The following is a 12,026-nucleotide window of genomic DNA, read 5'->3' as shown; positions in this document are numbered from 1 at the left end:
GATTCTGTGGTGATTTCATATTGCTTTCAGTAGTAATGGTTGCATGTATTCTTCGCTAAGGCAAACCAACCCCCCGCCAGATTGATTTTAAAGCCTCCCTGTATTGTTGTTTGTGGAACGATATTGTTTCTTATGTCCATAGGAAGTTGCAGTGCATCACTGGACAAACTTCGGTTGTCTGCATGCTTCTTTCCTGTAAACAAGGTCGTTGATTGAGGCTGATCCTGTCTGTCCTGCCTCTAGCTTACAGACTTTTATGATGATGTCACGTGAATGTGGTCAAGAGTGAAAAACGTTTTTGGTGGCTTGTGGTGACTCTTTGCAGGTTGATCCGATCAAAACAAATAAAACCTTTGTTGGTGTGGATGGCATTAGCAGGAGGATCTTCTCTTTTTATATTGCTTTGGATGATCTATAGATATACTACGATCTTCTTTTTCTCTGGTGAAGCAATAATAGCATCTCCAACAGACACTCCAAATAGCTCATCATAGTTATATTCAGTTATTATAGGTCATTTTTCTGCTCCAACAGATCCTTCAAAATGAAAATTTTGCTACAGTAAACTTTCATATATGAAAGCTCACAATAGCACCTTGAACCAAAGGAAAATGAAAAATTTTCCTTTTCGATCTGTCATGTCCTCTAACATAACATAGATCTATGAGGAGGATTGCTGATATAACGAATCACGCTTCATCATAGACCAAGGAACTAAACCCTAGTCACACCTAGGCTGAAAGCCTCCTAAAAGAAATAACATAAAAGCCAAAACTAAAAGAAACAACATAAAGTCCAAATTCTGGTAAATAACTAACATGATAATAAAATAAAATGTTGAATAATAAACATTGCACTCACATAATATCAGGCTCTCAATCACCCAACTACAAATTCATTGGCTTGGCCGTCCTCCGACATCGGCATCCATACACGTGTGATTAGTGGCCTGTATTTGGTGCCCGAACCAACTCTCCTAAGGTGGGAAAAGCTTGACCTCATCGAGTGTAGCTCCTACCGGCTTTGATGGTACTCCATCACGTCACAACTGCAACATGTTCCTGGTAATCCAAAGCTTTTAATTCCTCCATCCATGGGGAAAACAACCTGCTCATTCAAAATAACATTAATATATTCCTTATATGGTGGTGGAAGAGGTAGTTGTACGGGATGAGTTATAGGATTGGTGTCGGGGTCAAGGGAATTAAGGTTCCTACGTGAATAAGCTTGAATTTTATATTGGGCATTACTTGCTTGGATTTGTTTAATGATCTCATGATGCAAGTCATGAATATGTCATGCAAATGTTTTGGCTGACTCAGAGACTCTAGCATGCAGAGACATCGGATGAGGTCTAAAGTTTTCCAATTAAGGATTATAACCATATATACACAACTTCAAATGGACTAATGCATATAGACTTATTGATAGAGCTATTGTATGCAAATTGGGTTGTAGCTGGGGAGAATCAAGTCCCAATTCTGTTTGTTGTCGCCCACCTGCCACTAGACATCACTTAAAGTTTCTTAGGCTTCGATTGACTACTTCAGTTTGGACATCTCTAAGGATTGTATATGATTTTGGAAGGATTTTTTTTCATGTCAATCATGTTGCCTCCAACTGAGAAGGCTTTGCCTTTCTTGTATAGCACTTTTTTTCTTGTATATCCTGCATGCCATTGCCATATGCTCCTTTTGCTAGGAAATTGGATTCCCTTTTAAAGAGTGAGAATCCACATTCTATTGACCTTGAGTACTATGTTATGTATGATAATTTTGGAAGTCGAGGTAGCTATTTGATAATCGATCAAAGTAGGAGTGTACATACGGATGCGATTATTTGTAATATCTGCACCCGCATCCTCAAAATGTAAACATCACTTTTGAATATCCGCATTCGCATCCGTATTTTTTTTATGATCCGCAACTACGCGGTTGTTGTGGTTATTAAGTAAGGTTATTATCCGCTATCCGCAAATATGTAATGCGCATATTTTAAACACTTTTAAATATAAATTTGACCAATTTTTAGTTTTTTAGGCTTGTTTTTAAAATATAATGCAACACCGAAAAATATGTAAAAAAAACCAAGAAAAGAAATGGGTGATAAATATGACCTCAAAATATCTATAGTAATCAATGCTCACAATAAACACCTTTATGTTTTTTTATTTATGATTCAATGAGCATAACAATCAAGCGAGCAAACATAAAAAAATAAAAAAATAAAAAATTTACAAATTCATAACATAAAAAACATAAATGGTCTAAATATAACATATTTATAAGTGGATGTTGAAGGCGTTGTGTTATGTTGAATATATTAACTATAATAGATATAAAAATATAAAATATATATATATATATATATTGAAAAAAATAATAATAATACCAGGTGATATCAACCCCACCTGCTACCAACGGGGGAGATCCCATAGATGATAGATCTGACATTACCACAATTAGAACTTGAACACAGAATTTGGAGAAAACAATTTAGAGATGTACAAATAGTAGATCTCCATTTGGAATAACTAAAATTATTCTAATGACATGGAAAATTTCAAACTCATAATTCAAGTTGGAGACACCTAGTTTTATGCATGTAGGGCATTGACCATTGGCCATTGGATGCAGGCGTGCAGCTGTTCAAATAATATCAGCGATGAGAGGCAGGCAATATATATTATTTCCAATCATTCTGTTTATTTTGCTTTGCCTGCGACTGGGAGAACTGGGACTCTCTCTCTCCCACACGGACAATGACACAAATATGGACACTGGCGCAATCCTGTCCTTGATAGCAAAAAAAAAAAAGAAAAAAGAAAAAGAAAAAAGGAAAGCAGCCTTACAGATGCAATAACGTGATAGTGTCAGCTAAAAGAACGGAATGGATCTACGCACAACAGAGGTAGAGCAGGAGGAAGGCCTCTGTCCCAAACAACACATGTTCTCAAGGTAATGCTCTGCCCCCCAATTACCACCCTTCTCTCTCTCTCTCTCTCTCTCTCAAAAGCAATACCAGAAAAATAAATTCAATTGGTTTTGATTCCATCACTGTGTAAGTGGCCACTTTCTATTTGGGCCCTCCTCGATCCTAACACTCATTTAAATTCGTGCTTTTTGGGCATTGCAATTTCAAAATGGTCCCAAATTCCATGTTATCCAGTGGACCACCTCCTCTCATCTCAGTCTTTCAGGAATTCCAATAATTTTCTTTTCATTTCCCTATGGTCTTTCATTTTATTCACTTTTTATTTCTCAAACAAAATCATTTTTATCTTCCAACTCCCCATGAACTAACTATCTTTCATCTCCAATCATCTTTATTTTACCTTTTTGCACTTCTGGTTTCTGAAATTAACGGTCCCGAGTTTTCCATACTCTAATGGACCACTTCTACACCCCTATACCAATAAACGCTTGTAGCCTTGTAGGGCATTCACCTCCTCTCTAACCCAACTTTTTACTTCAATTTTATGTGTATATATATATATATAAATACATATTATGGCCATAAGAGCATTCAAATTGAGCTAGCCAAAGTAGTCAAAACATTATTTTTATTAGCCCCGTAGCAAAAAATACCAACAAAAGCTTCACATTCGGTTAACAATTTTGACTAACAGTTACTATGCTAAACAAATTTGCTTAGCACTATAGCTCAACGATGCATATGTTAAATTATTAAAAAAAAAAAAAAAAAAAAAAGAAATGCTTACTCTCTCTTCTCTATGTGAATAGTGAAAATAGATAAAGAAATATTATTTTAAATAATTGTCATTGCCAGTGTTTTACAACTTTGATGATTTCCTCCCAAATAATGGGGAGCAGGGGTGAGAAAGAATATGTACAAGATCTAGCTGGTGCTCACATAACATTTTCTAATCTTCGAGGGACCAAAAAAGAAAAAAAAACTGATTCATCAGAATTTAGAGGAGACCCTTGTCTTAGAATTGACTCATTGGTCTATTAAATGGAGGTATCACGCGGTTTACTTCCCACTGAATGTATGTTTATGCGTGAGTCACGCTCAAGATTGGGTTTTTCCTTTAAACTAAACATATATATATATATATATATATATATATATATATATATATATATATATATATATATATATATAATTATATATATGCTGCTGCTTATTAAAATACCCACGTTACTCTTATCAAAGTAAAATAAGAATCCTCCCCTTTGTCTCAACTCTGATCAATTATGTAATCAGAAAGCTTACTTTACTTCAACTGATGTTGAATATATATATATATATATATATATATATATATATATAGACGCACATATATGATATATGTATGATTCAACAACAACGACACCTGTTTCTATGTCCCTTTGACACATGCTTGCTCATGGATGTTGCCTATTACAGTGACACCAAACCATTAATGGCAATACTGTTACTTTTAAGGTACCTAACGAGGACCTACATCTTATTACTCTTATAGAAGTGTCCCTGCGGACGGTAATTAACCGTCTAATAATCGCTGACCGTTAATAATTGTTAACCGATAATCGTATAATTGTATAACTGTTTTTGTAGTTAGGATGTTGAAAAAAATCATTAATTGCCTAAAGGAGATACAGTTAATAATCGTTAACCGCATGGTCCGCATACTCTTATATATAAAGAAATAATAATATATAAAACGAAGTCGTTTCGATGCGTTTGATATAAAGTTTTTGTTTTGAGTTTAATGAAATTGATCTTTATTCGTAATAATAATAATAATTTTGTTACATTTTGAAGCCTTCTACTTATTTAAAAAATGTTCAAAATCACTTAAAATAAGTCTTAAAAAGAGGCTCAAGGAATGCCCAAAACACCAAAATAGACCAATTTATAAAAAGCGGTTATCTGGTGCGGTTATAAGTTCTATTAACCGCTAATCGCCTAAGGCGGGGCGGATACGAAAATTCGATAATCGCCTAAGGCGGTTGCGGTTGGCAATTAGAGGCAATAACCGCTAATCGCAACCGCTTGGTACATCCCTATCTATTATTAGTCTCTCCGGCTCCCTTATAGTCTAAGTTAAAATGGATTTATTTTGTTGATAACCACAACGTTTACCACACGCCACTACAACCGGTCATTTCCAATTTCCCCTTTGGAGCTGTAACTTGATTGCTATCCAGATTAATTTTGTTTTTTTTTTGTTTTTTTTTTTTTTTTTTTTCTGGTCTTCATGTTTTGAATTCTGTAATTTTCTGCTTTTATGTTTGAACTTACTGTCACTTATTAAAAGATAAATCGAATTAGTTGTAAGGAGCTTTCTGATGTGGGGAATGGGTGTCTGAAACAGCAGAGAAGCACTTGCTTCACGGACCCATTGTTTTTCTCAAAATCAAAACAAGTTTACGCCTTCTGGTAGGAAGTCACAACTCACAAGTCACAAGAACAAAACCAGGGTTTTTGAAATGATATCACACTGTCTCTATAACCTTTTGGAATTGCGTCCGCTGACAGTGTTTCAATATTTTTGCAAAAGTAAATTTAACTTTTTCGGATCACAATCTTTCTCAAATTATTTGTTCGATAGACTATTTATGAGACCCACCTGACTGGATAAGTAATTAGACTGATCAGACGGGTCCCATAAGTAGTCTCTCACAATCTCCTATCCGAGCGGATACTAATTCAACTTTTTCTCCAATTACTCAATTCAAATACCACGGCGGAAGGAAATCCCACTTGCACATTTTGAATATCATAAGTGACTGCTCAACTTCTAGCTTTGCCCAATCCGGCCCTTGGGGCATCAAGTAATATTCTCTTATGCTAAGATACATTTAATTGTTAATCTCCTGATAAAGAATATAATTCATTTTTTTTAAAGGGTATTATATTAATCAAATTTGGGCCGTTCAATGGGTTAAATGGTCATTTTCAGGTGGATTTAAAATTTGATTAGAAGAATTGTTTTGGTCGACTCCCTAACAGTTCTGCCAAAAGCAACGTATTAATATAGAATGTCTACGGAGACCTAGGTACTTAGCAGGATCTGGCTTAGGTAGGTGCTGTAAAAAAAAAATTAATTATTATTATTATTATTATTATATATATTTTTAATGGTTGAGATTTTATTCTGATTTTTTTATTTTTTTTTTTTATAAAAAAGAGAAAATTAAATTAAATATGTACAGCTAAAAAAATTACAAAAATACCTGAGCCAATTTCCTTCCTGCACATGTGAACTTGTGAAATTATGCACCGTCTTCTTGCAAATCTAAATGCGAAACTGACAGTAATTGTGACCACACAAGGTGTATGCTTTTCAGAATTTAGAATGTGGGTGCCATATGTTACTAGACAATTTAAAATTTCACGTACCATTAGGTACGTAGATGCGAGTGAATATTAACCGTTCATATAACTTATCTGCAATTATTCATTATCTGCACATGCGAATGCGGTTAACACAAATCACTATCCTCATATGCTGATACAGGTAACAGTTTTAGAATATGCGGATGCGGTTATTAACCGCATTCGCATACCCTTTGTGTATAATATATATTTAATAAATTTATCAAAATGACATGGTATAAATTATTATTATTTTTTTTAAAAAAAAGAATTGTTTAAAATAAACTATAATAGAAACCCAAAGAAAGCCCAAAAAGCTCATTACCTAATATGTGGATATCGAATAATAATCGCAGTAAACGCGCGGATGCAAATATCTAAAAGTGATATCCACATTTTGTGGATGCGGCTGTAGATATTGCAAATAACTGCATCTGTATGTGCACTCCTACACGCTACACCTTATAATTTGGTCAGATAACTCAAATTTTTTACGTTCAGATAAGTACCCAAAAAACCCAAAATTTATTTAAACAAACAAATCTCATACATACTATCTCGTATTAACTGTCTAAATCACTAACAATTTTGACTGCTTGTAGCTAATTGCGGTGGATCTATACACCCACACCATTTAGAAGGGTTAGAGATTATGAAACGCCCTATGACCAACCACCTCCTCCACAAGAAAGTGGTGGAAAGATACCCACATAACCCACCCCTTGTCATCACAGAGAGGGCGATCTCCTCTCTTCAACCCATTTCCTTTTGAGAGGTTGTACACACCCCTTGAGAAAAAGGCCCCTAAAAATTAATAATAATAATAATAATAATAATATCAATGTCTTTATCTTGTTGATAACGTTTGTCAAACTTGATCAAGCTGGGTCAAGTACCACATTTTCATATATATAACATTTCTCAACTTTGTACCACCTAAAAAAGATTAATAATAATAATAATAATAATAATAAAAACTCATTTTCAAACTATTTAGCAAACATATGAAAAATATTGGAGATTTTAATAATACATACTTCCGGCCAGTACAGCTAGCTGAGTTTGATCTCTATTTCCAAATCTTATTTTCAGGTCAAATCTTGTTAGAATTGGGCTCCATATACAAATTTTGTTTTCATATCAAAACCAGTTAGAAGTATAACTCATCCCGGGTCATCAAAGACTATGGCTTTCCTTATTAAAAAGTTTTTCGTGTGCCACAAGAGGTATGGTCTAGTGGCATTCGGGTTGTTACTATGAAGACTAAATTTTAAGGTTGATTTCGCAATGAGAAGCTCTTGGAACTATTAACTTGTTCATTAGCTTGAGTGCGTGTTGTTTTATTTTTACTAGGGTTTAGTGTTAAGCTATTACTCGATCGGTCTTGATTGAGTATATGCAGTTTAAGCTCTTCGTGAGGAACGCCTAGCAGATAAATGCTACTATAAGTCACGTCTAGACAAAATTATGTGATTAAAATGTAATTTTTAATATTACATTAATAATTACCAATAAAAAAATAATAATGATATGTATCATATTTTTATCTTATAATTATTTCAAAAATTTAAACATGGCAGTGTCAATCGATTGTTGAATTTTATTCTTTATTTTTTTGGACAATGACAAATATGAGAGTTAATTAAGACATGAGGCAATAATAGTAAGATAAAAATGTATTTAAAAAAAAAAAAAAAAACAGTAGTAGATGAACGAGGGTACTAAAGTTTAATGGATAGGAACATTTCATGGTCATACATATTATATTACATGTCAGCCCCTCTCTCTCTCTCTCTGTGAAAAGGATCAAAGACCTTTCCTTCCTCCCCTCTTCAGCTGTCACTTTTCACTCCCAATAGCAGGGTTCACATACTATACACACAAAAACACAAGCTCTCTCTCTCTCTCTCTCTCTCTCTCTAGGTACAGGAAGGTAAAGGAATGATCAACGAAACCCACAAAAGCACAATTCGTATCTGATCAGAGCCAAAGCTTCCGCCAAATCTCTCAAATATGTCTCCTTACGACTCCGCCACGTCATCCGGAGGCGGCAGCGGCAGCTCCGCCTCCTCCGGTGCCAAACCCTCCGAGATTGACGGCCTCCTTGCCGGCGCAGGCTACAAGGTCCGCTCCTCCGACCTCCGCCACGTGGCCCAGCGCCTCGAACGCCTCGAGACCGCCATGGTTAACTCTCCTGCCGAGATTTCCCACCTCGCCTCCGATTCGGTCCACTACAACCCCTCCGATATCGCCTCCTGGGTCGACTCCCTCCTCTCCGAACTACACCAGACCGCATCTATGCCGTCCGATCTTCCGGATCTTCCTGATCTCATGGTGGCCCCGGCCATCAATCATACGGTGGTGAGTGAAGCAGCGTGGACGGATCGTGATGCGCCTCAGCAGATGAATCAGTTCACTGTCGTCACGGCGATGGAAGAAGATTCCGGGATAAGGCTGGTCCACATGCTGATGACGTGTGCGGAATCGGTGCAACGTGGCGCGCTCGCATTCGCTGGTTCGCTCATCGAAGATATGCAGGCCTTGCTCACGCGTGTCAACACCGGCTGCGGAATAGGGAAAGTCGCCGAATACTTCATCGATGCGCTGAGACGCCGGATTTTCTCACCGCAGAGCGCCTGCTTCGGCGGCAGTGGCTCGGCCTCGCCGTACGAGAACGAGGTTTTGTACCATCATTTCTACGAGGCGTGTCCGTACTTGAAGTTCGCGCACTTCACGGCAAATCAAGCAATATTAGAAGCTTTCGACGGTCACGATTGCGTCCACGTCATTGACTTCAACCTGATGCACGGCCTGCAGTGGCCGGCTCTGATACAAGCCCTGGCGCTACGACCTGGTGGGCCCCCTTTGCTTCGGCTGACCGGCATTGGCCCACCCTCACCGGACGGGCGTGACTCGCTACGCGAAGTCGGGTTGCGACTCGCCGAGTTGGCTCGGTCTGTCAACGTCCGGTTCGCCTTCCGGGGCGTGGCGGCTACGAGGCTCGAGGACGTCAAGCCGTGGATGCTCCAAGTGGGCCCCAAAGAAGCGGTGGCCGTAAACTCAATCATGCAGCTCCACCGTCTTCTCGGGTCCGACTCGACCCGTAATTCGCCCGTAGAAGTGGTTCTTGGATGGATCCGGAACTTGAACCCGAAAATTATGACAGTAATCGAGCAAGAAGCGAACCATAATCAACCCGGGTTCATGGACCGGTTCACAGAGGCTCTGTACTACTATTCGACCATGTTCGATTCGCTGGAGGCTTGTACGCTCCAACCGGAGAAAGCCTTGGCGGAGATATACATACAGAGAGAGATATGCAACGTGGTGTGCTGTGAGGGCTCGGCTCGGGTGGAGCGGCACGAGCCGTTGGGAAAATGGAGAGCTCGGCTTGGACAAGCCGGATTTAGGCCATTGCACTTAGGATCCAATGCGTTTAAGCAAGCCAGTATGCTTCTCACTCTGTTCTCGGCTGAGGGGTACTGCGTGGAGGAAAAGGAAGGGTGCTTGACGCTCGGCTGGCATAGCCGTCCTCTCATCGCGGCCTCGGCTTGGCAAGCCCTGCCGGACGCAAGCTCTCCACTCGGGATAGTAAATCAGAATAGTAACCATAATGCGCTGTAAAATTTTTCTTCTTCTCTATTCCTCACCTTTTTTTTTTTTTTTTCAGTCTACAGTTTTCATGTTGTTTTACTGTCAAAAGAATTTTACTTTAGGTAAAATGCTTTACGTCACCTTTTCATACAGCTATATTTTAGGCCCAGCCGCCGCCCATAACATTGTGTCCCATGCCCGTATAATTTGTCAAAACAGAATAGTGTAATAAGTTGGTTAAAAGGGGATTAAGGGCTAAGAATGAGGGATGAGGATTTAGGTAAAGCAAGACTTATTACATCTAATAATTCCTGATCAAGAAGATTTCTACAGTAAAAAGGTTATAAAAAAAAAAAAAAAAGAAGATTAGTTGGGAGATATTGTCGGTTTGAGTCAATAAAGTGGTATCAAATTAGTCTGATTTTCATTAGATGTACAGTAGAGTAATATTGTTAGCGGTTGAATGATTATTATGAAAAAAAGAAAAATTATATGGTGGCCTTTTCAACATTTCTAATCAAAGTTTATAATTTAATTAGATAGATATGTCGATATCGAATTGTTTATCTTTGTACGTAGGTGATTGATTCTAGAAACTATTATGATACTACCTTTTCACCATATATTTTACATCTGGAAATATCTTTTAAAAAATAAAAATGGAAAGAAAAGGCAGGTTATTCTTAAAATCCCATCCGTAATTAAGCAGTCAACGCAGGAAGTGGTTGTGGCCTGTGGGGAGCTGTCACTTGCTGCCCCCGTCAAAATTGATCGACGTTAGTTAGTGCGTAGGGGCAGTAGACACAAGTACCCGACATTTTCCATATTTAGGAATTGTGTTTGGAGGTGTAATTGACAACCTAGTCCGTCTATCAGTGCTACGACTAGTACATGTGACCAAACATCAATAATTTCAGCTCGGGCGTTTGCTCGGATTGAGACCTCCACCTGCCTCGCTGCCCCCATTGGATGTTTGATACTCCAACAACCTAATAGCTAATATCCTTTATTTCTTTTATTTTATATATTCTTTCTTTTCTTCATTTTTTGAATTCAAGACATCTTGATTAATTAAGAACCATATATTTATTTAATTCAATTTTTTTTCTCATGGTACAGTTCCTTTGGCAGCCAATAACAATTAGCGGATATTTAGGAGACGAAAGGCTACTACTTGATCAGTTGAATATAACTCTTGTAGCGTGTTATTACAACGACTTTAAACGTAGAGTAATGAATATATTTGACTAACAGAGTTGGTCGAATGCACTGTCCCCCCCCCCTAGCTACTTTCTTCCTTATTTGGGGCCCGAGTCAAACAGATCACATAATGCAATAAAACCACTCACGAAGATAGCCATAGGGCATGTTTGAATTCAATGTGACATCATAATTATTATTTTGTTTTAAAAATCCAATAATAGGCCATGGCGTGCTAGCTATGACGTGTGACTACCAATTTGTTAATTTACATCATTATAAGAAATTTAAGTTAGATTTTATTTTGGTTAATTAATGTGAAATTCCTATTAAATTTATCGATCACTGGCTCGCCGGCCGGCCAGTCACCAGGCGCGCACGAGCGTATCTGTTGCATGTGCCTTTGAAGTAGGGCATGGGAGTTGATGTAGGATGTAGATGTGTGCATGTGGGTTTGCCCAACATGGACCAAACGGGGACTCCCACAACGTAGTAATCTGCAAAGAGGTGTCGAGTCACCCAGATGGGAAACCTGTCCACCCTACTACAGCTTTGCCTGTCACCTAACACGTCGTTCGTTCTTCTCAGGGGGTCTCAGGCTTCAATTCATTCAACAACGTACGCACCGGCCTTTTGGTGTAGCAATTAAGCATTACTCTTTCCCTTGCTAATACATGCACTTTGTGCACGTTAAGTATTTGAAAGTAACCAACAACTAATATTCCTCATTAATCCTCCTAATAATTCAATATCAATATTAAATAAATATACAGTACTTAATGATGGTGCTAAAATCTGCACAGCCGATTTCACGCCGAGAAAGCTTGAAATTACTGAAACAAACTGGTTTAGATGCCTGTTGGGGTGAAAAACTAATTACCTCCCTCGTACGATCGATATTTATGCAT

At 37.9% G+C, this 12,026-nt stretch overlaps 1 protein-coding gene across 1 annotated transcript; it reads left to right on the top strand.

The window, feature by feature from the left end:
* The first annotated feature begins 8,102 nt into the window (after positions 1–8,102).
* Positions 8,103–10,101, top strand: LOC133857446 (protein SLENDER RICE1-LIKE 1-like). Its single transcript, XM_062292719.1, has one exon. The coding sequence runs from the start codon at positions 8,338–8,340 to the stop codon at positions 9,946–9,948; it is 1,611 nt and encodes a 536-aa protein (XP_062148703.1). The 5' UTR covers positions 8,103–8,337; the 3' UTR covers positions 9,949–10,101.
* Positions 10,102–12,026: the final 1,925 nt, after the last annotated feature.

The sequence above is a fragment of the Alnus glutinosa genome, chromosome 14 (genome assembly GCF_958979055.1).
Source record: "Alnus glutinosa chromosome 14, dhAlnGlut1.1, whole genome shotgun sequence".
NCBI lineage: Eukaryota > Viridiplantae > Streptophyta > Magnoliopsida > Fagales > Betulaceae > Alnus > Alnus glutinosa.
This window is presented reverse-complemented; position numbering and strand designations above follow the sequence as displayed.